The 22,876-nt window shown below is 42.9% G+C and overlaps 1 protein-coding gene across 1 annotated transcript; it reads left to right on the plus strand.

The window, feature by feature from the left end:
* Window positions 1–979: 979 nt before the first annotated feature.
* Window positions 980–20,099, plus strand: sertad4 (SERTA domain containing 4). The gene is made up of 4 exons (XM_083924384.1): window positions 980–1,392; window positions 13,981–14,153; window positions 15,243–15,361; window positions 16,318–20,099. Exons 2-4 carry the CDS (start codon window positions 14,000–14,002, stop codon window positions 17,224–17,226), a joined length of 1,182 nt encoding a protein of 393 aa, XP_083780510.1. The 5' UTR covers window positions 980–1,392; window positions 13,981–13,999; the 3' UTR covers window positions 17,227–20,099.
* Window positions 20,100–22,876: the final 2,777 nt, after the last annotated feature.

The following is a 22,876-nucleotide window of genomic DNA, read 5'->3' on the forward strand; positions in this document are numbered from 1 at the left end:
TTCCGTAACGCCCCGTGGGTGTATTCAATATAGCTTTTCATGAAAATTCTACATATTCAACCTTTGTTTTTAATAGATTCTGATAGTGGTTGATGAGGATAATTGCTAAAAAAAAAAAAATAATAATAATAAACAAACAAAAAAATCCCTGGTTCAAGATTTTGAAGGTTTTTCTTTGCCTCTCTTGTTCTTGCACGGCAATAAAATGATAGTAAATTCGATATGTTTAAAAATATTAATTCGAACTAAATATATTTTTTATGGAAAATATACTCATTCTGTATCCCTCAAAACGCCCCGTGGGTGTATTGAATGTAGCTTTTAATGAAAATTCTACATAATCAACCTTTATTTTTTATAGATTCTGATAGTGGTTGATGAGGATAGTTGTTAAATAAATAAATAAAATGTAAAAATAATCCCTGGTTCTAGTTTTTGCAGGTTTTTCTGTGCTCCTCTTGTTCTTGCACGGCAATAAATTGATAGCAAATTCAATATGATTAAAAATATTAATTTGAACTAAATATATTTTTTATGCAAAAGCAATACTCATTCTGTATCCCTCATAACGCTCAGTGGGTGTATTTAATATAGCTTTTTAATGAAAATTCTACATGTTCAACCTTTATTTTTTATAGATTCAAGTTTTTGCAGGTTTTTCTTTGCTTCTCTTGCTCTTGCATGGCAATAAAATTGATATTAAATCCAATATCTTTCAATTTTCTGTTAGTGAATTGCATCCTTAGAACAAAATCAAACGAAGCACCAATGCAAAAGCTGATGCAATAAATAACTCACTGTAAAAATAATAAATAAATGGAGAACCAAAGACAATTGTGAGAATTCCGAGCCGTCCGTGAACTCCTCGGCAGTAGTTCAGTGTGTGGAGGGGCCGGAGCTGCGGCGCTGCTGTTGTTGTCTCCGCCACATAGTCACGTTATGAACTGTCGACCCGGCCGGGACGACGTGAGCTGCTCGGACTCCCCTGCACGGGAAACCACCGTGAATGGACTACCTCCGCACCGGGACAACACACGGACACCTCTCTCCCCCCATTGAGGAAAAAGAAAGAAAAAACAACAACAGCTGCGCGAGGTTTTACGAGCGTGGAGATGCTTTGCGCGGGTATAGTGAGCGAAACGCGCGCGCAAGTAGAGTATTTAGACAAGTAGCTCATTAACTAGTAATTACATAAGTGGCGTTTGAAGCGCGAGCGTGCTTCGCGTGTCTGCTCGTTATAAAGGCTAAAATTAGAAACAACGCTGCCGGCGGAGGGACGCGCTGTTTTTACTCACTAGGACTTTTGCATTTTTCATCAACGCACCTTGGATTTCTGTCGCTATCACAAAGCAAGTGTGGAGGCGAGGACGAGGTCAAGACAACCCGAGACAGGTGAGACAAACGTGCCCGTGCGTGTCACGTTCAGGGGCTTTATTAATGAAAAGTTTTAAGTGTTTTTGCAACCGTGTTTATGCATTCAAGCGTCTTTGTGAGTGCAATGTAACGATGAATCCCGTCTGCGGACTCAAACTACTATTCCCCCTTATTGTTGACGCCCATTGCACCGATAAGCAACTTATTAAGTTATGGTTTTATTTTGTAAATGAATCTCATAAGGTTGTTTTCTTTATTATAGTATGTTGGTTCTGTTTAATTTGACATTTCAATCATGCAAAGTGAACAATGGCAACACACATTTGATAAGTAAAGAACAAAAGACACTTAAAATGAAACATTTAAGGCAATTCTGTTGATTTTGCAAAATAGCTTTATGCATAATTATTGTTTATGTACTTGCTGAATGCATGGTTTTGAAAAACCTGGAGTAGACTGATTAGTCTCGATGTGATACTGTAGGATTAATGAGACTCTGGCATGGCAATAGCTCACTAGTGTGACATGACAGAGACCCTGGTCCGACACATTATGCAGGCTGACATAACCAGCCACCCTCCTGGCATCCATCCAGCCTCGCTTCATTATTTTGTGGGGGGAACTGCTCCTGGCTGCAGATCCTGAAGTGGCGGTTGCCTCTATTACTGCTGCCTTGTGAAAGGACGCGGGTTTAGAAGATTTAGCTGAATTCTGAGCCGCTGTTGTAATTCTCTCCTTGATGTCATTTCTGTGCTGCCTTAATGTCACAATCGTCGACTCGCTCAGAGTGGACCATTAACACCCTGTTAGCCTCAGAGGATTAAAAAAAAACATACAGTAGCAAGTCTCATGGAGGCAGGAAATATACTATCTCCCCTCTCTCTCTCTCCTGTATCTGCTGTTCTGGTGAAAGAAAGGCTCTGAGCGCAGTGGGCTGGTAACAGGGTTGGATGCGCTTCACCTCCACTGCCAACAACATCCGGAGTCACTTGCCAGAAATTCCACCTTTTGCTTTTTTTGTTTTCCTTGGAGGTGGAATACGAATACGTAATAGTGAGGAACATCCAGCTCTGATTAAACTAACAGACCAGAGAAGACGGGCTGTAACAAGAGGAAGCACTCCTGCTCTGCGGCACGGTGGACGGGTTTCCTGGCATCGAGCATGGGCAAGTTACCATGCCAGATTCTTTCTCTTTGCCGCCTGCCAAAGCCCTCCACCCCATCGTCTTTATCAAAAGCCCTCGCTGCGATTTCCCCTCTTCCAGTTCTGTTGCGGCGCTATCAATCATATCTTGCTCCCAGCAGACTCTTCTGCTCATTAAGGATGTGAACCTGTAGGTAGCCTGCAGCCCCCCTAGCCATTCATGTCTCTCAGCGGGGAGCAGAGTCTCACATCTGGAACAGCATTTCAAAACATGGCTCTTAGCAGACGTAGTGTACACTCAAGGAAATTCAATACATTTTTAAAGGCTACCTTTCAGCAGATCTGGTGCAAGGCATAACATTAACAGCACTCAAAGTGTGTTGTTCATACACAAACGCGGAATGGTTTGTAATTTGCCAATAAGGCAGAAAAAGCAGGTGCAGTGGATAAGATTGCAATGCAAAGGAAAGTTGAGATTATCACTGAAAGACAAAAATGCTAATGGGATGTCATTGGTGATGATAGTTGTCATGAAATAGGCGGGCTTCCCATCTCATTCCCTTTGTCCCTCTCTCTCTCTCTCTGCTCTGTTTTGTGTATAAGATCTCAGCCAAGACAAGTTGAGCTGCTATAGTGTGTGTTTGTGTGTGTGTGTGTGAGGACTGCAGGGTGTAGCCCCAGACTTCTTTTTTCCCCCCTCAGGCACCACTTCCCCATCATGAATACGCCTTTGTGCTCCAGAAAGACACACAGTTAGAGGTGGACAACTTGAGAGGAAAGGAGAACACACACTTGTTTCTGCACAAGTGCAAAAGCAGAGGAAGGTATGACATGACATGTATTTATAGCTCAGACCTTATGACTTCATCTTCACCGAGAAAAAATGGATTTACAACCTGAGATCATTCTCCTTGAAATCCTGTAGTTACTCCCAAAAACTGTTTTTCTCAGAGATTCCTTCTAGGGCCTTACTCTGTGCTCCGTGTGTCTGCAGTGAATTCAGACCTGCATAACAGCATGCACTCATTTAGACGAGACAGAATTAATGCAACATGTACGAAAGCGCTCACTTGAAACTGTTTGGGAAAGGGCTTTCCAAACATACCTGGCAGGTGATTGGATGAACCATCGGTCTATCAAACGCGAGGAAAGCCTTCAGTGTCATTCTCTTCCCTCGATAAAGAAAATCTCAAATCGAATCTGGAACGGATGCTATTGCAGCATCTAAGCCAAACCCTTGAGGAGATGCCGTTGTTGTTTTAAATGAGCGGTCTCCTCTCGTGTCATTGTCGCGTGATCTTGTGTTACCGCGAGAATTCGGCAGCTGTGCAAAGGTAACAAACATGCAGGTTCAAACAAAACGCCTCATATTCCTGAATGTAACAGTTAATCCCTTATCATAAGTGGCAACATTTGTGAAGGATTTCAAGCCCCTTTCATCAGCTTTGGTAACGACCTTTCTGTTTCATACTCAAATATAAAAAATCATAGCTTGAAATTCCCTTTACAGTGTCTGTTCGGGAGTGTAAAAGGGATTTATATAATACTGTAATAACTCTGTAACTGTGTTTTCAATAACACGTTCCGATGCCCTTGTCCCTCTAATGTGCCGCATCCACCTCTGGCAGTGACGAACCCACAGACCCCTGGCCTGTTAACCCTCACAGCCACAACAAGCCGTCCCCAGATTGTCCATAATGCAGCCCCGTACAGCTGCCCTGCCACAACACATGTGTCACCACTCAGCAAGAAGAGTGCTAGGCGAAAAACCCCGGGGGCCATGAGCCCAACTTAGTCACGCCACCGCGGCCAAGACGGCCCTCCACCAACTGCAAGCTGCTCTGATGACTCCTGACAGGCTGCAAGCTGGCACAATCTAAGATGCAACCAAAAGAAAATAGCAACATAACGCAGCATAAGAGTGGAAGGGCAGGGGAAGACGCCTCTTGGTTGGCTCTTATTTTATGTCCCAACATCAGAGTATCCTTGAAAAATCTGGAAAATCCTTGATTTAGATAATAAAACCATAAAGCCTCAAATGTTAACATACATCCGTGAAAGGTTATTTCTGTTTTGGTGTCGTGAACTAAAAGGATTTATCGGTTTCATTCACAAATTGTTTGCATACACTAGTACACCACAAAACAAGAAATCAGGTGTGGACAGGTTTTTTCTGTACTCATAAAGAGCACATTAGCGTAGGATATAATAATAAGCTTCTAAGTACCAATTAGAACAACACGCATCCCTTTATTGATTATAGACATAGTCGCAGTGTTTGTTTCCAATAAATAACCAGGTAGAAAACACAGAAGATAAACAGGACTGTAGCTGAATGCATTAGCATGGAGCAGATCCCTGTTTACACTGTGGAGAAACCTGACTAACAACTTAATCACCAAGTGAATCCAAGGTTTAACCTCCTTCATGGAATCATTTCACGTACACAGAAATTCCTGAGCTCTACAACACAATAGAAACAAATAAGAGAATTTGAAAATATGTATTAAAAAACACACCCTACAGTTGTGCTTTCTTTTCACTGTCAGACAACTTAAAAGTGTTGTTGATTGTGTTTCTATTGTTCGAATCTTTATTTTTTTAAATTCTGCCTTCATTTTTCGTAATTTTCTCCCTGCGTTATCGAGAAAGTCATCAAGTATTTCCCTTGGTATCTACTTTGAAATTCCAGTATCGTGACAGCCCTACTGTCTATAGAGCTAAGCGATATGACGAAAATGAATAAAAGTCCATATTGATATTCATGGTTAGTCACTATTTCTGTTGATCTCAACATTTCCTCAAACTTTAAATATCCAGTCAGATACAGAACATTTAAACACTGGCAAATGAAAAGTCCAAATGAATAACTTAGCCTGTTTAGGGTACAGTTGGGACTGACTCGTCCGCTTTGATTGAGTAAAAAAAAGAAATACGTGACCCGAGAGATCTTTGTCATGCCTGAAAAATGTTTCGCAAATATGCATAGCCATCACGTGCGCAAGGAGGCAAGTGTCGCATTAAGTGCACCAGCCCCAGACTCGCAGCTCTGATGACGTCCCATCGAAGCTGCTTTAGTCCCTCTCTCCTCTCAGTGGAGACGTGTTGGGAGCATGGCTGTTTAACAGTGATTTACATGAAGGTTTAAAAGTCTTACTTAAGGCACACAAAACAACTCTACGTACTGTTTGTAGTCCTACACAAATCACTGCTGGATACAGTACAAGGATCTAAAATCGCACATGAATACATAAAGGAAGAGATCTGCGTGCAGTGGTCATTGATCCTGTTGCATCAAGGCTTTTGTGAAAGCCCAAAAAGCCTGGATTTTTCTGTTTTTGCACTGATTGATTTTTTGAACATACCTCTGCAAAGCATCTCTTTTTCTGTCTCATTTACCCAGCGTGGCTGTTTTTAGCGTGTAACCGCGGTCCACTCTTCTAGCAGGGGGCTAATTGTGTGCGAGAGTGTCGCAATTTTGATTCATGGCGTGCGGTGCACTGCTGTTGCTACTCTGAAGGAGAACTTGATGTCATGACACCTATTTTATATTCTCTATCTGTTGTCTCTTGCTGTGTGCTTCACCCTCTTATGCCAGCACTTGCACACTCTCCACCCCCACGCCAACAGGCATATTGATGGGATGTAGCGCCGCCATATTGAGAAGAGGTGGGCTGTATCTTGGCTTAGAGTTCTCAGTTATCAGATGATGTTGTGTCTTCTGTCTTCCTTATTTCTTTATCTCATTACTGTTCTTTCTAATTGGTATTGTGTCGAGATCAATGTGCTTTGGGTAATAGGATATGGGTTGCAGGTAGAAAGTAAATGCCTACCTTGATATTGGTATTTTGCCTTTGCTGAGCCTTTTAAAACATAATAACATACTTACATTCCAGTAGTAGACATGCTGCATATGCATACTGCACGCGTGGGAGGGTTGTTGTGACACATTGCTGCCAACTGTAGGGCATTACTGCGTATTGATAGTGTTGATAGTGACCGTAAAGCATCACTAAAGGTAGCAGTACACCGGTAAAAGTATAAGAGAAGACAGTGTAAATAATGCAAACTTTACTATGTAGGATTCGATACAATGTAATTTGGCACAGTTATTATAAATGCCTGTGACTATTTAGTAAAATGCTGCTTTTGATAACTACTCATTAAAGTTATGTTTTCTCGAATAAATGCTAGAGAATATAATCCACAATATGAAAATCATATCATGTAACTCTGTTAGTTACAGCCCTTATCATATTGTGGATAAGCTCCTAAATTTTTAACACTTTGTGTTCTTACAAACTGGTGTTTTACACTGATGGTAGATGTAATGCAAGAGAGAAGGCAGGATTCAAAGGCTAGGCTTCAAAGTGAGGCAGGTGACCAGGTGGCATTAAGATACAACAGGTACTCCACATGTGTCAGATTTCAGTTGCTCTGTCCCTGTCAAATCACATCAGTCTTCAGTCGCCGTGTGAGCAAAGGCAGCACGCATCAAGCGAAAAAAGAAATGCAAGGGAGCAGGAAAGGCCCTGCCAGTCCTAAAGTTTTCTCTTTTCCTGACGAGATTCAAAGTGCGTGGCGTGAGATCACAGAGCTCCCAGGAAGCTTGCTGTTAAGGCTCCTGTCAAGGCAACCACAGGCAACTCTTTTCAGGGCTACGCCCACTTATCTTCTCACTGGGAAGATGTATTGCTTATTTTGGTCCACCACACACACACACACACACACACACACACACACACACACACACACACACACACACACACACAGACACACAAACACACACACACACACACACACACACACACACACAGACACACAAACACACACACACACACACACACACACACACACACACACACACACACACACACACACACACACACACACATAGACAGACCCGTCTGCATCTTTACTGGGATGAGTACTGACATACACAGAGGCTGACAGTTTCAAGAGCTGACGTTGTCAAGAGTAGAACAAGGATTTGTCTCACATTGTACATATGCACATAACTTACTGTCAACGCCCTCCCCAGCGCTTTACACATATAGAATACGTTTAGATGGACTTCTCTGCCCGTCTCCACCTTCAAATGAGCCATTTTCACATTAAGCATCTCACCAATGAAATGAGCTGTAAGGCCCATGGTTCAACATACACTACAGTTATGCATCACCGTAGAACCATTTAGAGTCCCTCCACATCGTCATCAAGTCACATTTACACACAATCAGTAACAATCAGGTGCATCAGCTTAACCAAGACAAATGTTAAGATGGAGAACCGGGCAGATAATTATTATTACATTATCCATCTTGTGGAAAAAAGAAGAAAGGATTGGCTCAACATAAGTGAGGAAATTGAAGGCAATTCATTTGAAGATGTTCTTGTTTAAACCGGATGACATTTTAACAAGTTTATGCTAATTTCACTGCAACACAAAAGAGAAAAAGTAATCAAAAATGTTGCCCAGAGACACATAATTGTGTTTAATTATGGTGATCACAGTTTAGCCACACAAATGTGTAAGAACTGTGCAGTTCTTGCTGTTTCTGAAGTTCTTTGACTGCACAGATTACATGTTAGTCTTTATTAACGTGTGTTCCAGATACACTGGGTGTGTGCTCATGTCTTTTGCTGTAATGCAATATGGCAGAGCGAAATCTTACCATTACGCTCATATCCTCTGCAGAATTCCCTGTTCGACAATTTTATCTGCCTGATTCTGTGCAGCTGTTAAGTCCTGACACATTGCTGTGAAGACCCTCTCGGGCGGTCTGGGATCTATTTTGATGCAAAAACCACAGACATGAACTCTTTCACTGCTATCCGTTCCCCTAAGGCTCGGAAACACTTAGTAAAAACCTGGCCAACAGAACAGGGAGTAAACACTTAAAACACACACACACACACACACACACACACACACACACACACACACACACACACACACACACACACACACACACACACACACACACACACACACACACACACACACACACACACACACACACACACACACACACACACACACACACACACACACACACACACACACACACACACACACACACACACACACACACACACACAGTGATACAGCATACACTCAAACACATGCGGGATCGATTAGCATTTTTGAGGCCACAGAGAAAAGAGAGAACACAAAGTTTATTAGAGGCATGCTTTATACTTCCCCAGAATCCTTGGACAAATGAAATCTCCCCCCACTTTTGGCATAAATATCAGTTTTTCTTTGAATGTTTTGTATTAAACATAGGGTCAGGGCAAGTAATTGAAACCTCTAAACACTCCTAAAAAGCCACGACCGAACGAATGAAGAAAATAAGCAAATACTATTGTTTACTGTCAGGCGGTTTATTTTTCAGATGGATTTATAACACAGGTGGTGCTTTGCAGAGCACAGGGTCATATCTTACCCACCTCAATACTGCAACATAAATACCTGCGACCGCGGAGCCACCACAACTTTCATCATTAAAACCCTGCTGTGGATATTATGAAGCAATTTGGGCGAAAAATGTGAAAACAAGTAGGTGCTGGGGGGGGAGACAAGTAATGTCACCTACACAGGGAAAATCATTGTCAGCACTTTATGAAACATTAGACGTAAATGTAAATGCTAAATTTTACTAAAGCAATAAAATAATGTTAATATTTTATCCAGGGAGTGTAACTCAGCCCTCCTTTTATCAAATTCAAATCTTTGTCAATCCACTTCGCCGTGAGGCTAAGGCTAGCATCCAAACTCCAGTGTATCCAGTCACGTTAGCTCTTGAATTTGTGTGGCCACAGCGTTGTAGATTGTGGGGGCAGAGTTTAGGCTTGACATGCACGTCCTCCGCCAAATAGATGGTAGCAGCATAAGCTAGCGAATTGTTGACCAAAGTTTCGGACCTCCAACTAGGCAAAGAGCACTGGAAGGCCAGTCAATAATTCAGATAAGTCAGACTTTTATCAGAAATTTACGAGAATTTAACATTTTTGAGTTTCAAAACCTGGTGGATTTTTTTTATATTTGAGTGTGCCATACGCTTATTTGGAGCATTTTACGATACAAAAGAAAGGTGTAAAAATGCCAGAAAGGTAAGAATAACTTTAAGTATGCACTTGATGACATGCTAACAGACTGAGACTAAAGCTGACATGATAAATTTGACACATTTACCACTGTCAGTTTAGTTGAGGAAACCTTCCTTGTGATCCTTTGAAATTTGGGTCCATTGTTGCTCAGAGCTTGCTCCTGTTATGCCTGTAAAGATCTTTTTTCATCAAAATCACAAATTGCCGACTTTTGGACAAAATAACTACTCAAACGGGTCTTCTTGGTAGTGATGTTACTTGCCGTAGCAGAGTCCTCCCTTGGTTTAAAGGTAACACTCTATTATTGTTGTTTTATCACGTTGTTTCCGTCGCTGTGGCTTCCTGGTTTATTCTATTTCCAGTTTAAATGCCACTTCTGCAGAGTTGCAAGCACGCGCAGACGAGAAACACGAATGCTGTTTACATGCACAAATAATTGGGGAACTTAAGGAGTTCTCTAGGTATGTTTACCAGAGTATGAGAACCCAGATTTTACCGGGGGTATGGTCAAACTTAGAATATAATTGGGTTTTTAAACTGCATGTAAACACGCTGTGTGTGACATTCTGGTAGCGTGGCAGCGACTTTTGTGCACACATACCATGAGGCTGCGTCTGATGAAAACCTACCCATGTGTGTGAAAATCCAGATTCTGACAGTGGTTGTGTGGTGTTAGGGCACCTCAGTTGACTGTCTTAGCCTGAGTTGACTCTCCTTCTGAAATGTTTCAGGACAGTACAAGCTGTGCGTGTCTGAGTGTGTGCGCACGTCTATCTCACACTGGAGGGAGTGAGTCAATCACAGCGGCAGAAATCATCCCTGCGGGCGATCTGTCTCCACTCATGACAAGACTCCTAAGGCACTTATCTTTCCTTTCCTTGACTCATTCCGTCCATCCATCCCTCAGCCCTCCCTCTATCTCCAGCTCTCCCCATTCTCTCTTCCTCTCCTCTATCGTTCTCTGCTTCCCTCCCACGGTTTGTCTCGTGCCCTGGCACTGCAATTAACTTCTCATCATCAAAGGGTGTAATGAAAAAGAAGGCGAGATAGAGAGGTAGGGAAGCTGTGAGAGACGGAGGATAAGAAGGATGGATACAGAGGTGAAGCAGTGTCTCTCTCACACACGCTTACACGTGCATACTCACAGGTTGGCGCCCCCCTAAATCACTGTTAAACACAATCACACACACGCAGCCTATACTCGCTCTCAGTCACTCTCACCTTTCGTCGAGATACAGACAGAAAGGGAGAATGAGAGGTATGATATCCCCCCAGGAGATTATTCTCTCCGCATTCCTTGTTTTTATTTCTCAGCCCTCCATCCCTCCCTTCCTCTTTCACAGACACACACACACACTTGTTCACACTGTCTCCTCCTCCTCCTCGTCTTTGAAGAACAAGAAGTATCGCTGTACATGCAGGGAAGCTGCTCTGTCGGTATTCTCATTGTTTTTTTTCACCCCCCTCCCCCCCGGTTCAGAGAGCTGTCGACTGTGACCGCTGTTGAAAGGATGTCAGCGAGAAAGAGAGAGGGAGAGAGAGATTGAGACTGGGGGATGAAAGAGGCGGTAAAGCGGGGTGGCGGGGGGGGGGGGGGCGGGGGGGTGGTGGGTTGTTGAGATGGAGGTCCCTAAAGAGGGCAGAGGGAGTGATGGCATGCTTGTTTCTTTGTGCCCAAGCAAACGTAGCAACAGCAGCAGTGAGGGGAGGTGATGGAGAGGAAAATAGCTAAGGGTAAAAAAGCAGCTCAGGGGGGAAATGAGAAGGGCTAAAGCTGCTAATTAGCCATGGCACTAGTGCTCAATAACAGTGACATAATTGGCCCTAGTTGGTGGTCCTTTGCGGGGGAGGCCTCACACAAGTATAGTTTGACTCTGACAGCATGTAATAAAATGTGAGTAATCCATAATGCAACACGATGGATTAGGACCAAAACTGCAATAGCTGAGTCGCAGGCTCCAACTGTCAGGGGATAACCTTTCGAGTTGTGTGCTACAGTCCTTTTCTCTGTTGTTTTCACTGTTGGCCTGAAGCAAATGTAGACAATCGTGTGTATTCTCTGATACACCCGGAGTCACCAGCTGCTTCTCTGCACCCGTCATAGGTTTGATGCGTGTCCTGCCTAGATCCCACCCACTCTACTGTTGCAGCGATAAGAATGTGATCCCTCACCAGCTACCCACCTGCAAACACTGCTGTAAAACAAGACAAAGTCAATAAAAAGTAAAACAATAATGTGGAAAAATAAACAAAGTTTGTGCTTAATGTGCTCTTAAATGTACATGTACATGTGCTCCTCGGGACAAAAGCTAGCGTCAAGCCCTGATAGCTGTGTTTGATGATTCCAGACAGAACTCATTACAATCCGTTTCCATCTTCAGTCAGACGTTGCCTCCACTCTAACAGGTATGCATGCTGGGGGAAGGATTCAATTTTCTTTAACCAATCTCCAGAGACCGATGTTTGACGTCTGAATCGTAGTCATTTTAAGTCGACACTAATGCGTAGCCAAATATTCTGATTTTACTGTTTTTTTCCCCGAATGGAGCGGAGTGAAATAAAAAGAGACTGCAATGTCAGAAGATATTGAGACAGCTTGACAATGGCTTAAGTCCTGCCTGTGGCATTGATTGGCTCATCGTTAGTCCCCCTGCGGCTCTCGATAGATCAAACATTTTTACCAAGAAACCGCTTTTTCATGTCATGAAGCCCTCCAGTGACCTGCATTGTATCCTGCATCTTCAAAAACCCCTCTGCCCAAAAAACTGAATCTACTTTAAAAAAAAAATAATTCAGCTGGCTATATACTTGACCAGGCTACATACAGATCACATGGTTAAAACTCAATCACAGTGGTGATCAGGCGGGGACTCGTGAGTACCCAACTGCCATTGCAACAAAACCTTACACACATCTTTGTGTATCACGGCCCATGGTGACAGTGGTGGGCCACGTTTTTTATAACATTACATACAAGGAAAGTCGATTCTTGAACCAATGTCTGTCTTCTGGGCAGTTTGTCTTGGGAGACCCTACCGGCTATAAGTGACAAGGACCTGCAAACTCCTCCACCACAATAAAGTGGCTGTTCACAGGGGGGGGGTTGTTCCCTGGCTTGTTCATATAAGATGGAGCATAAGATTGCCACATGGATTGGTACAGCACTTGCAGTGATACAGGCATTGTAAGGCACTGTTGGAGTTGATATTAAAGCATGCTCGCTGAACCCTTAAATATAAAATGCAATGCTGTTCTATGTAATCCATTACTCCCTGGGGCTGGATGCCTAAGGTGATGTTTCAGAGGCTTTAGGTGTGTCTGATTAGTCAGTCAGAGGCAAACGCAAGAATAGCAATACAGAAATAAAACTGTTCACCCAAGCAAACCAGGGAGCTTATTGAAGCGGACATTTTAATCAGCTACCCAACGGGTGAGGCTGAGATGGTGTCGTCTCGGTTAGGTCTGTCAAGCTGGGTTGTGGGCGATGATATCTGTTGATGTGTAAAGGTAGAGGAGGGGCAGGAGAAGTTTTGAGGAGGGAGGGCGGTGACAAGGAGGTCCAGCCACTGATGCCTGAAACAGATGGCTTTGAATTCTGCATGAAGGGGAGGAATTAACAGCAAACCAAATGACAGGCATTCACTGTGATCAAAAGGATGATAGAGTTTCTCTCCTCGGATTCAAAGAATCACGACAGACTTTGTCTCTCAGGCCCCTCCGTTGCTTCTGGGCTCTTTTTTCAGATTCACAGATTGTTCACTGGACTTACCGACACTGTGCACATCTCCTTCACTTCATAAAGATTACCATGTTGTTGACACAGCTTCCCAGTGCGGCTGGATGTGTGGGATCCATTTCACCAAACGAGTGTGTTAAACATCTCGCTAGCTCTCCTACCAACCAATCGATAGGGAATTCATGGTGTGAGTGGGTGTCAGCTCTCCATCTGTGACCCATTTGTGACAGTACCATGCATATCACAGAGTTGCCAGCCCATCTGCCGATCTTTAGTGCTCGCCATTATTGCCGTTCAGATTTGTCATGCAGTTTGCACTGAAGCTGGTTACTCCTCCACGCAACACCGAAGTATCTGCCAGTATCGTAGACAAACATCTTGTTAACATTTACCACATCATTAGCAAAGCATACGCAGAATGCTTGGCAGATGTATGGAGATTATCGTGTGCTAATGTGCGAATTGATTACATATAGTATTCAAATTCTTTTACTTAATAAACTATTGTGTTTTTTTTATCCACATGTTTAAAGTGGATAAGTTTGTGTATGTTAAGTAGGGGTTTGACTAGCTTTGTTGTTTGCTTAATAATTGCCATTCTGTTTTTTTCCAGACCTGAATCAGAGAGAGAGATGACCCTAGTTTTGTCCATGAATCCTTTCCTGGACCCTGAGGGAGACCCTCCGCTCTCCACATACAAGCCCATATGGGAATCAGAGCGTTGCACCAAGACCTGCCTGTCGAACCCAACCCCACCATGCAGCTCAGAAGAGCAATTTACACAAGGTACAGACACCAAACACAGATGTTTCATTCTTAGTTCAGTCAATTATGTAAACTGGATTGAACCACATGCCTGTCCACAAAGTTATTTGATAAGGTTTACCAAGGATGCTGCGTAACATCTGATCTGATCCTTAGTTTTCAGACCTGACCCTAATTCCGCGTTCAAACAGGAAGTGATAGAAGCTGCGCGATTACATACAAAGTCAATCTGAGTACGAGATTTCAGCGCTTTACTTGCCTTACTGGCAATGTGGTAAACGCGATAAATCAAACGAGATTTGCGTCCTTTGCGTCCATTGCCTCCAACATGCGAGTTGAAATATTGAACTTTTCAGCTGAATGGCATGACACTGTGGCGCGTCAGCCAATCAGAAGGGAGGAGGGGGTGCGAGTGTGATTCCGCCGCCGACAGAAGCACTACCTTTCAACAATAGAGGAGACGTATCTCGAACAGCAGGTACACTGCAGCAACAGTGATTTTCTCAGCAATGGTGGATGAGAGTAAGGAATCAGTGGGTGAAAATTTTTTATAGAGGTGGGTTCGCATCATCATGGGGTGGAGGACGCAATTGGCACGTTTCGCGTTATAGTCCAAATAGGATCCAAATATGATCATGCACCGCTTTACCTTCTTGTCTTGTGATTTCGTTGCGTCTATCACACCCACATTTGACCCATCTGTCCGAGCCATCCATCAGTATTCGTCTGTCAGGGCTTTACTGTCATAGTTTTCGAGATGTACTCCATGAGTCAAAATGGAAGATCTGAATGTAGGTAAGCCTGCAGAATTAATTAACATGGTAGCAGGTCAACAGTATGTGCACTTGCTTTCACTACATAGTCTGTTTAATTCAAGGATTCATTTAATAACAATGTCAGTTAAACAGTCGTTTTGGTATTAACTGAGTTCCCAAAGAAACCTGTTTTGCCAGAATAGGCCGGCTACTTTTAAAGCTACGGTTTAACTGAAGCTTAACCAGGGTGACTGTTAGACTGAGTGGACTGAAACTCAATGAGCATTATAAAGATCATGAGTGTTATGAATAGATATTGTTATTATTATCATTATTTTTATTATTCTGTCTGCAGAACACTCCTGCAGGCGAGTTCCTGATCATGTTTCAGTATCAAGGATTGCATACTTCAAGAGGAAGTTTGTTGATGACGATGATGAGCCTCCATTCAGCTTCAGGACGTACTGCCAGACCGTAAGTTTTGACACATTCAAAGCGTGTCCTAGGTTACCTTTACTAACTGTAGTGGATTGTACTACTGTAAATAAACAGGGTTACAAGAAAACCATTACGGTCAGATTATTAGGTAACTGTGTCTATTAGATGTTGTTGTTAAGTGAGGTCATGGAAATCAAAGCATCCTCTCTTTAGCTATATTTATTGTAGAACATCATTTGTCACATGGTACAAAAACTGTCCATGTGTTCAACAAATATTCCCTATTCCCCCAAATGAAATGAACAGAAATACATCATGAATTCACACAATCGAGAGTGTGGGAATTACAGAAGTCACACTCGACGTTACCTCAGCCAGAGAGCGTGAACATATTTATCAGGCCAAGGCCCCACACACAGCATCTCACAGATGTAGTTTTGGATCGATTTTTTGTTCCTCACTCTCACTCCTCTTTAACTGCTTATTCAGGGTTGATTCACAGGGGCAGCAACTCCAGCAGGGGACCCCAAACTTCCTTTTCCATTTTTCCTTTTTTTTTTCCATTATGGGAATTTCTGAGAACACTATAGCAGATCAATTCTACACCTAGAATTTCAGTAAATGTTGTGCACTACTAGTACATGGGGATTCATTTTAGTGCTTATTCACAATGGCTACAATCAGAGCAGCATACAAGCCTCATAAGGAACTGCTCTGATCTGATATTATAAAGGGAGCTTTGGAATAAAGAGGTATGGAGTTGCTGCTTAATGTTGTAGCTGAAAGGTGATAATTGAAAAGGGGATTTATTCGTCTGCACATTCAACATTTCATTTGCAATTGTTAATAATGTAAAAGAGATGAAAAGTCACTCTTACTCTTACCCAAGTAATTTAAAAGTTGTTGGGAAATGCAATCTAACTGAATGTGGATGTCTGGCTTTTTAAACTAACTGAGCAGGTTTCATAGATCTAATGGAACATGTCCTTCAGGTTGCACCGGTCTTGGAGGAGCGTGCCCATGTGCTGCGCCTCTCCCTTGAGAAGATGCGATTCATCGACGACCCAGAGGCCTTCCTCCGGCGCTCTGTCCTTGTAAACAACCTCCTTCGGCGCCTGCGAGCTGAGATTCTGCTCCAGAGCACTGACTGGTGCTTCCCTCCCAACCCAGCATTTGCCACTGGCCCCTGTGTCCCAGCACCCAGCGCTAACCCCGCTCACCAGGCACTTCACGGAGCATTACCCACCCGGATCTGCTTAGCACCCCAAGCTGGACCACCTTTCCGTAAGCGCTTCAGAATGGTCCGTGGAGGACAGGGGGATCTACGCCCTGACTGTGCCCAGACTTGCTGCTGCATCTACGCAGCGGCAGCCGCTGCAGGACACTACCTCCACCTCCCCTTCTCCATGTATGATGCAGCACTCTCAGCCTGTCCGTCCACACCTCACTCCTCTTTTCTTCAGCTAGCTAGTCATAGTAAGTTAGGGCTGACATTAGCCATAGGAGAGCATGATGATGATGAGGATGATGATGTTGAGGAGGAGGAGGAAGAGAACGATGAGGAAGAGGAGAGGGAAGAGGAGGAGGAAGAAGAAGAGGATGATAGAAGAGAAGCTGGGCCTTCCCTTAATGTTGTTAAGGACAAGTCAAGCAAGAAATGTAGGACTAGGACCTTGCTGGGTCACGCACACACAAGGACAGAGGAGGACAGCTGCATGACAGATAGGGTGGAAGAGGAGGAGGAGGAGGGAGAGCAGGAGGAAGAGGAGGAAGAGGAGGAGGAGGAAGAAGAGGAGGAGGAAGACGGGCAAGTTGTGAGACCTTGTCAGTGGAACTCTACTGCCACTGAAAGGGAGCTCCACAAGGTGAGCTTTTGGCACCGCAGGGCTCACAGACAATGATTGTGCTCTCCGATAGATTACGTACATTCTAAGTCTGTTAGAATGGAAATGCAATGACGACGATTATTTCTCCTCATAGCAGATGAAGATATGAGCTACCTACACTATAGTTATGCCAAGTCAGCTTTATTTTAATGGTCTAATATGCTTCAGGATCGCACACAGACAACTCCATTCAACTCCATATTGCTAGTGTTTTGCTGAAAGGAAAAAAAATACACAAATGCTTCTTGGCCACTGTTGGCACTGGAACGTTTTCTCAAACAATTAAGTAGGCTAAGGTCTATATGGTGGGATCTTAAATCCCAAACGTGAAGTGAAGGGTCTCCAAGACCATTTCAAAGCCCCACAGCACAAAACTAAAAGGTCTAAATTGGGGCTTTACATTGGTGCACCGGTCTCATTTTAGGACCCTAAACAAGCCTATGAAATGAAGGGTTGTGGATTTGAGAGTGTGTGATTCTGTGTGTGTACGTGAGTGTGTTTGCAAGATATGATGTAGCATTTTAAAAACTTGATTTTAAGCCGTTTCTTTTTATGACACAGGGGTCACACATAACGATGTGTGCCTGTTGATTTTGACGCTGTCTCAGGCAATGGTGAGCGACTCCGCTGCAGTGGCGGCACCATGTGTATTCTTCAGATGATTTTAAGAGACAACAATCATAAACATTGGAAATGTTAAATCGCAAGTTCAAGTGCCTTAGTGTTTTTATAGATTCATGTATATTGTGTGTTAATGTAATTGTTCTCGTTACTAAGTATCTTGCATTCCAAGTGACTGCGTTTGACTGAAACAGGGCACAGGCATGTAGTTAAATGCAGGGATTCTATCAAATTTCTATGAAAGGTCAAAGCAAAGTCAATCTCCACACCCCAGATGTTTGTTGCATGTTTTCTGGCACTACCTGTGGTCTTGACAATGCACAACGTTAAAGCCAGCTTTCAAGGGCAGTGGCTAAAAGCCTTGAAAAGCTAATTATGTTAAAAACCACCTTTACATTAGTTAGATTCAATCCGAAGAGGCTTTTTATGGTTTGGTTGGTCTGTCCATTGATGAAGGTTTATCAAAGAGAGAGTAGAAGTCTGTCTGCAGCATAATTAAATCAAATTAAACTCTTAAATTTAACAAAATCCGCTCACCGGCACCCTTAGAGCTCACTAGTTAACAAATAATATCTCTCTTATCTCATTTTACAGGGATACCTCTCTGGGATCCGATGCATGAAGCTGCATGTTTGCCTGATTCTGTTTAGTAAATCTCAACCATCGGGAGCACGTGTGCAAGCATCATTTTCACACCCGCAGTTTGCAGAAAAATGGATGTAAAAACACGGTTAATCTCTTGTTGTTTGTCGTTGCATATCGATACTTGTGCCCTACTCCAGCACTCACTAGACCTGTCAATGAGAGATACGGCAAATAAAGTGCGGTTTCACCAACTGTGTTGCATCAGCGAGGTTCTCCAACGGTGCAGCTGTCGTTACGCACAGCTCTGTTGCTACTTGTAGCAACCACACCATTAATTCAGTGCATGTTTCTGAAAACCAACATCGCGTTAAAATCTAAATCGTTATTGCTATTAATCATCAGAAGGATCATTAATGATTCATTCACAGTGCGCCTTATGAAACAGATTTTACCAAATGCTTCAAAATTCAAGATAAAATGAAAATGATCATTTACAGGGAACAATGTTTCTGTATCTCAAATTATGTTCAATCTCCGCGTCATCATTTTACCAGCCGCTCTCAGCTAAAACCATGTGTGCGCTGGTCTGAAGTATGTGTGAACTGGGCACATTCTCACCACACATTCTTCCTTTATATACCAGCAGTAACTCAGTTGCTCTGCACCCGGCCGAGGAATAGTCCGTCTCTGTAACACCATTTCTACATCGGGTGTTATACGTATTAAACAAACAAGATCGTATGTGTTAATTAGTGAGCTGCGGAGGTGCTAATAGACTGATTTTGTTACCTTTGGAGAGAGTCGAGCTCGCTGTTTCCACTCCTTATGCTAAGCAAAAGGCGGTTGCTGCCTGTAGCTTCATATTAACTTTACATGACATGAGAGATGTCTTCATATTTTCCCGTCTATCTCTTAACAAGAAAGAGACTCAAGTGTTCTACCTATCACAGTATGACCTGGCTCGTAAGCATCTAGAATCGAGCATGATAGAAAGAAGTCATGGTGGTTGTGGGATATTGTCAGCATACTAAGAAGGAAACAAATAAAATAGACCCTTGAGATACACGTATACCTGTATCTCACCCTACATTTTTGCAGCAGTTGACAGACTATACATTTTCTACTTGACTAAAATCAATCAATCAAGGACAGATACAATGCAAAACCTGTTTTAATCTACGTGTATAAGCCTTTCTGTCACGATGGCATGATCAGTGGTTTCTTGTTTGTTGGTGTGTCTCATGTGGCACCTCTGAAGATCAGGGTCCTCACACTGATGACAAGCCCAAACCAAAGTTGTTTAAAAATGTACAAATTATACCAGTCAGTAGTGTTTTTTTTCTTCTTTTCGTTATTGTGACGGTACCAGAATTGGATGGTCTCAGTGGGTTTGTTAGGTGGAATTACTCCTGCCTTGCCACTACGTCCTATCTCTTCATCAGATGTACAAAAAACAACAGTTTGCATCCAAGAGACTGTTTCGGCATCGGTGACACATCTACGACTAGACGAACCGAGTACCAGCCTATCTCATTTTCATTTCTCTAAACCCTAAATGATAAACCCAGTGAATATCTGTGGTATTTTTTAAAGATGAAAAACTTGGACGGAGCAGTGTTTGTTTCCAGAGACGAGAACGTGTAACTGCATTGTCTGATATTAAAAAAAAACAAAAAAACACAAGAGCGAGTCTGCTCTGATAATTTTCTGTGATGTTCTGTGACAAGTGTAAAAGATCAGTAAAAGAAATGTTGAGAAAAATCTCGCCTCCTCCTTTATTCCTTCACCTCACAACCCTGCAGTCCACGACACAATGACATATGTGTGTGCGTTTGATTCCTTCTTATTGTCTTGCTTCCCGTCCTGCCTGTTGTTCAGCGGAGTGCGGCTATCACGGCTTATTGCACTCGCCAAATGTCTCTCAGGTGTCACTTTGACGCTCGATTCCTGTTAATCTTTTTGACATTACGCTCGGAGCAGTCACCTCCACACTCCTCCCCGCACTCACTGTCGTATCTATTGTGCCTATAAAACACACATTTGTAGGCTATGTGTGTCCCGTACAAGCTAGAGAAAAACAGGAACCATTTCACAAAACAGACTCCTGATTACTTGTTATTATGACGGCTGAAGCCACTCTATACACTGCTATACTGCTGTGTGTGTGTGTGAGTGTGTGTGTGTGTGTTTCACAGTAATGTCATCCACTGGCATTACTGGGCTTTAAGTAAAATGTTCCTTTGATCCAGCAATAGTGTTCACCATGTGCACCCTAATTACTGGATTATTTATAACACTGTGCGGGTTTTCTATGACATTGCTCCGGCTTGTTTGAAAGCAGCTAAGCCATTGTAGTGCATACTGTACAGAGAGTGTGTGAGTGTGTGTGTGTGTGTGTTTTTGGGACGCAACAGTGTGAAGTGGGGAGGTTAAATCATGGGTCTGAACATCTTGACAGCTGTGTTGCGAGGTGAGGATGGAAGATCATCTTTTTCACGACACTTGCGCCACGGGGGTGTGTGTATGCTGCCGCTCAGCCTGCCCCCTACTTCCCCCCCGCTCCTGCTTCACATTCCTGTCATTCACTGTCTCGCATGTCACTGTACACACTATAACTGCGCTGGCTGTTTGTGTTTGTTTTTGAATAGAAATGTTTAAAAAAACAACAAACATTGTAATTTAGTTTTTATAATTCCATATTCACATGCAAATTTAAAGTGGTTCATTTGAATGGATATGTGAAATTGCTATTTGTTTGAGGTTTTATTATTATGTATGAAGTAAACCAGTGGTTCCCAACCCTTTTTGTTTGTCAGATGTCCCCCTTCAGCCCTGTCCTGTGAGCTCAAGTGCCCCCATTATTGACACCACCTATCATGTTCCAAATGACTGTTTCTTGATTATATAAAAGTGAACAGTTCTTCACACATTTGGACTAGTAACGTTCAGGTCGGTCAGGTCTGCAACATAGACTTTATACAGTGCATGGTTCACTACATTAACCCAACCATGGGACTTTTTATCGTTACATGTTTCAACAATTTATCTATTTCCATCAGATATTTCAACATTAATCCAATACTTTGAGCGATTATCTACAATAAAATCATTTATCCATGACTGTTTTGTTAAGCTAACTGTTTTGACGTGAACAATTAGATTGTTGTTCACAGCAGAGGGGAATTTAAAATTGATTCAAGCAAATTGCACATGCAAAAAGAGTACGCACAGTTGTCCGTAACCTGCACAATAACTGCATGGCTTGCTGGTCGAAACTAATGAGATGATTCTTAGCGAAATTGTCACAACTTCTAAACGTTCGTTTGAGCCGCCACATGCAAAATGATCCATTCATTTACCAAAACCTGTCAGATATCCATGTTTATTCCATAGATATCTACGTTGGGGAATGGTTTGTTGTAAAGGATATGGGGTTCCTTCCACCACACGCCCCATTTCTGAATCTGATAGAAGAGTTCTTTTGAGCACAGAGGTGGAAAGTACTGTATATGACCCAAAGGTCCCAGTAAATGTTTACCTGCAGTTGAAATCTGAATCTAAAAAGCTCAGTGTGATACGAGAAAGCAACCGGCTAGACGAAACAACATTCTTGCATAGAGAACAGTACGCAGTCAATGTCAAAAAACAAAACATAGATTAGTATAAAAGAAACATTTTCAGGGTTGGCTGCCTGAAAAAACATGAAAACAGTTTGACCAGTACGGCTCACACAATAACAAATCAACTTTTCCTTTTGGTGGCCAATTCACTGACACAATAACTAGGTTTGGAGGCATAAACGACATGTTTTGGGTGAGTGACTACCTTCTGCAGGCGTAGAGTTGTGACACTGACGCTTAGAATATTAAGACTGACTCAAAATGAGACAAAGCGACTGATAAAGACCGTAAGACTTCCCTGTTCACTATAGTTTCACACACTGTTGCAACACTTACCAACTGATTTTACATGTGGATTTAAATCAATATTGTTATAACATGTAGTTTGGCCAAGTATCCAGAATCCAGGAAGGGCTGTGTGTGTGTGTGTGTGTGTGTGTGTGTGTGTGTGTGTGTGTGTGTGTGTGTGTGTGTGTGTGTGTGTGTGTTTTGAATACTGTATGCATGTCTTCATACATAATACAATGCTTCTTCTCTCTGTCCCTTCACCCCTTCTTCCCCCCGTGCCTAAGGCAAAGACGGGGACTTGCCAAATAACACACACACACACATCGCCAGGCGAGTGCTGAGGAGAGGGGAGCTGTCATTTGTCAACAAGGAACTTTGGCAGCTCACCGTTGCCATGGGAACTGTCTGTTGCCGAGGACTGGTTTTGCATCACAAGGTCCTCGAATTGGCTCCAAAGACTCGGAGGTCCCACCCCTCCTCCACCCGCCTCACCTCTGTCTCTCGCAGCTTCAAACATATTGTCAGGTTTTTCTTTTTTCTTTTTTCCTCCC

Source organism: Echiichthys vipera, assembly GCF_963691815.1.
Source record: "Echiichthys vipera genome assembly, chromosome: 12".
Taxonomy (NCBI): domain Eukaryota; kingdom Metazoa; phylum Chordata; class Actinopteri; order Perciformes; family Trachinidae; genus Echiichthys; species Echiichthys vipera.

Coding starts and splice junctions, on each gene's coding strand:
- sertad4 (XM_083924384.1), top strand. CDS start 14,000: ATGACCCTAGTTTTGTCCATGAATCCTTTCCTGGACCCTGAGGGAGAC. Junction 14,154..15,242: donor AGAAGAGCAATTTACACAAG/GTACAGACACCA, acceptor TTCTGTCTGCAG/AACACTCCTGCAGGCGAGTT. Junction 15,362..16,317: donor TCAGGACGTACTGCCAGACC/GTAAGTTTTGAC, acceptor CATGTCCTTCAG/GTTGCACCGGTCTTGGAGGA.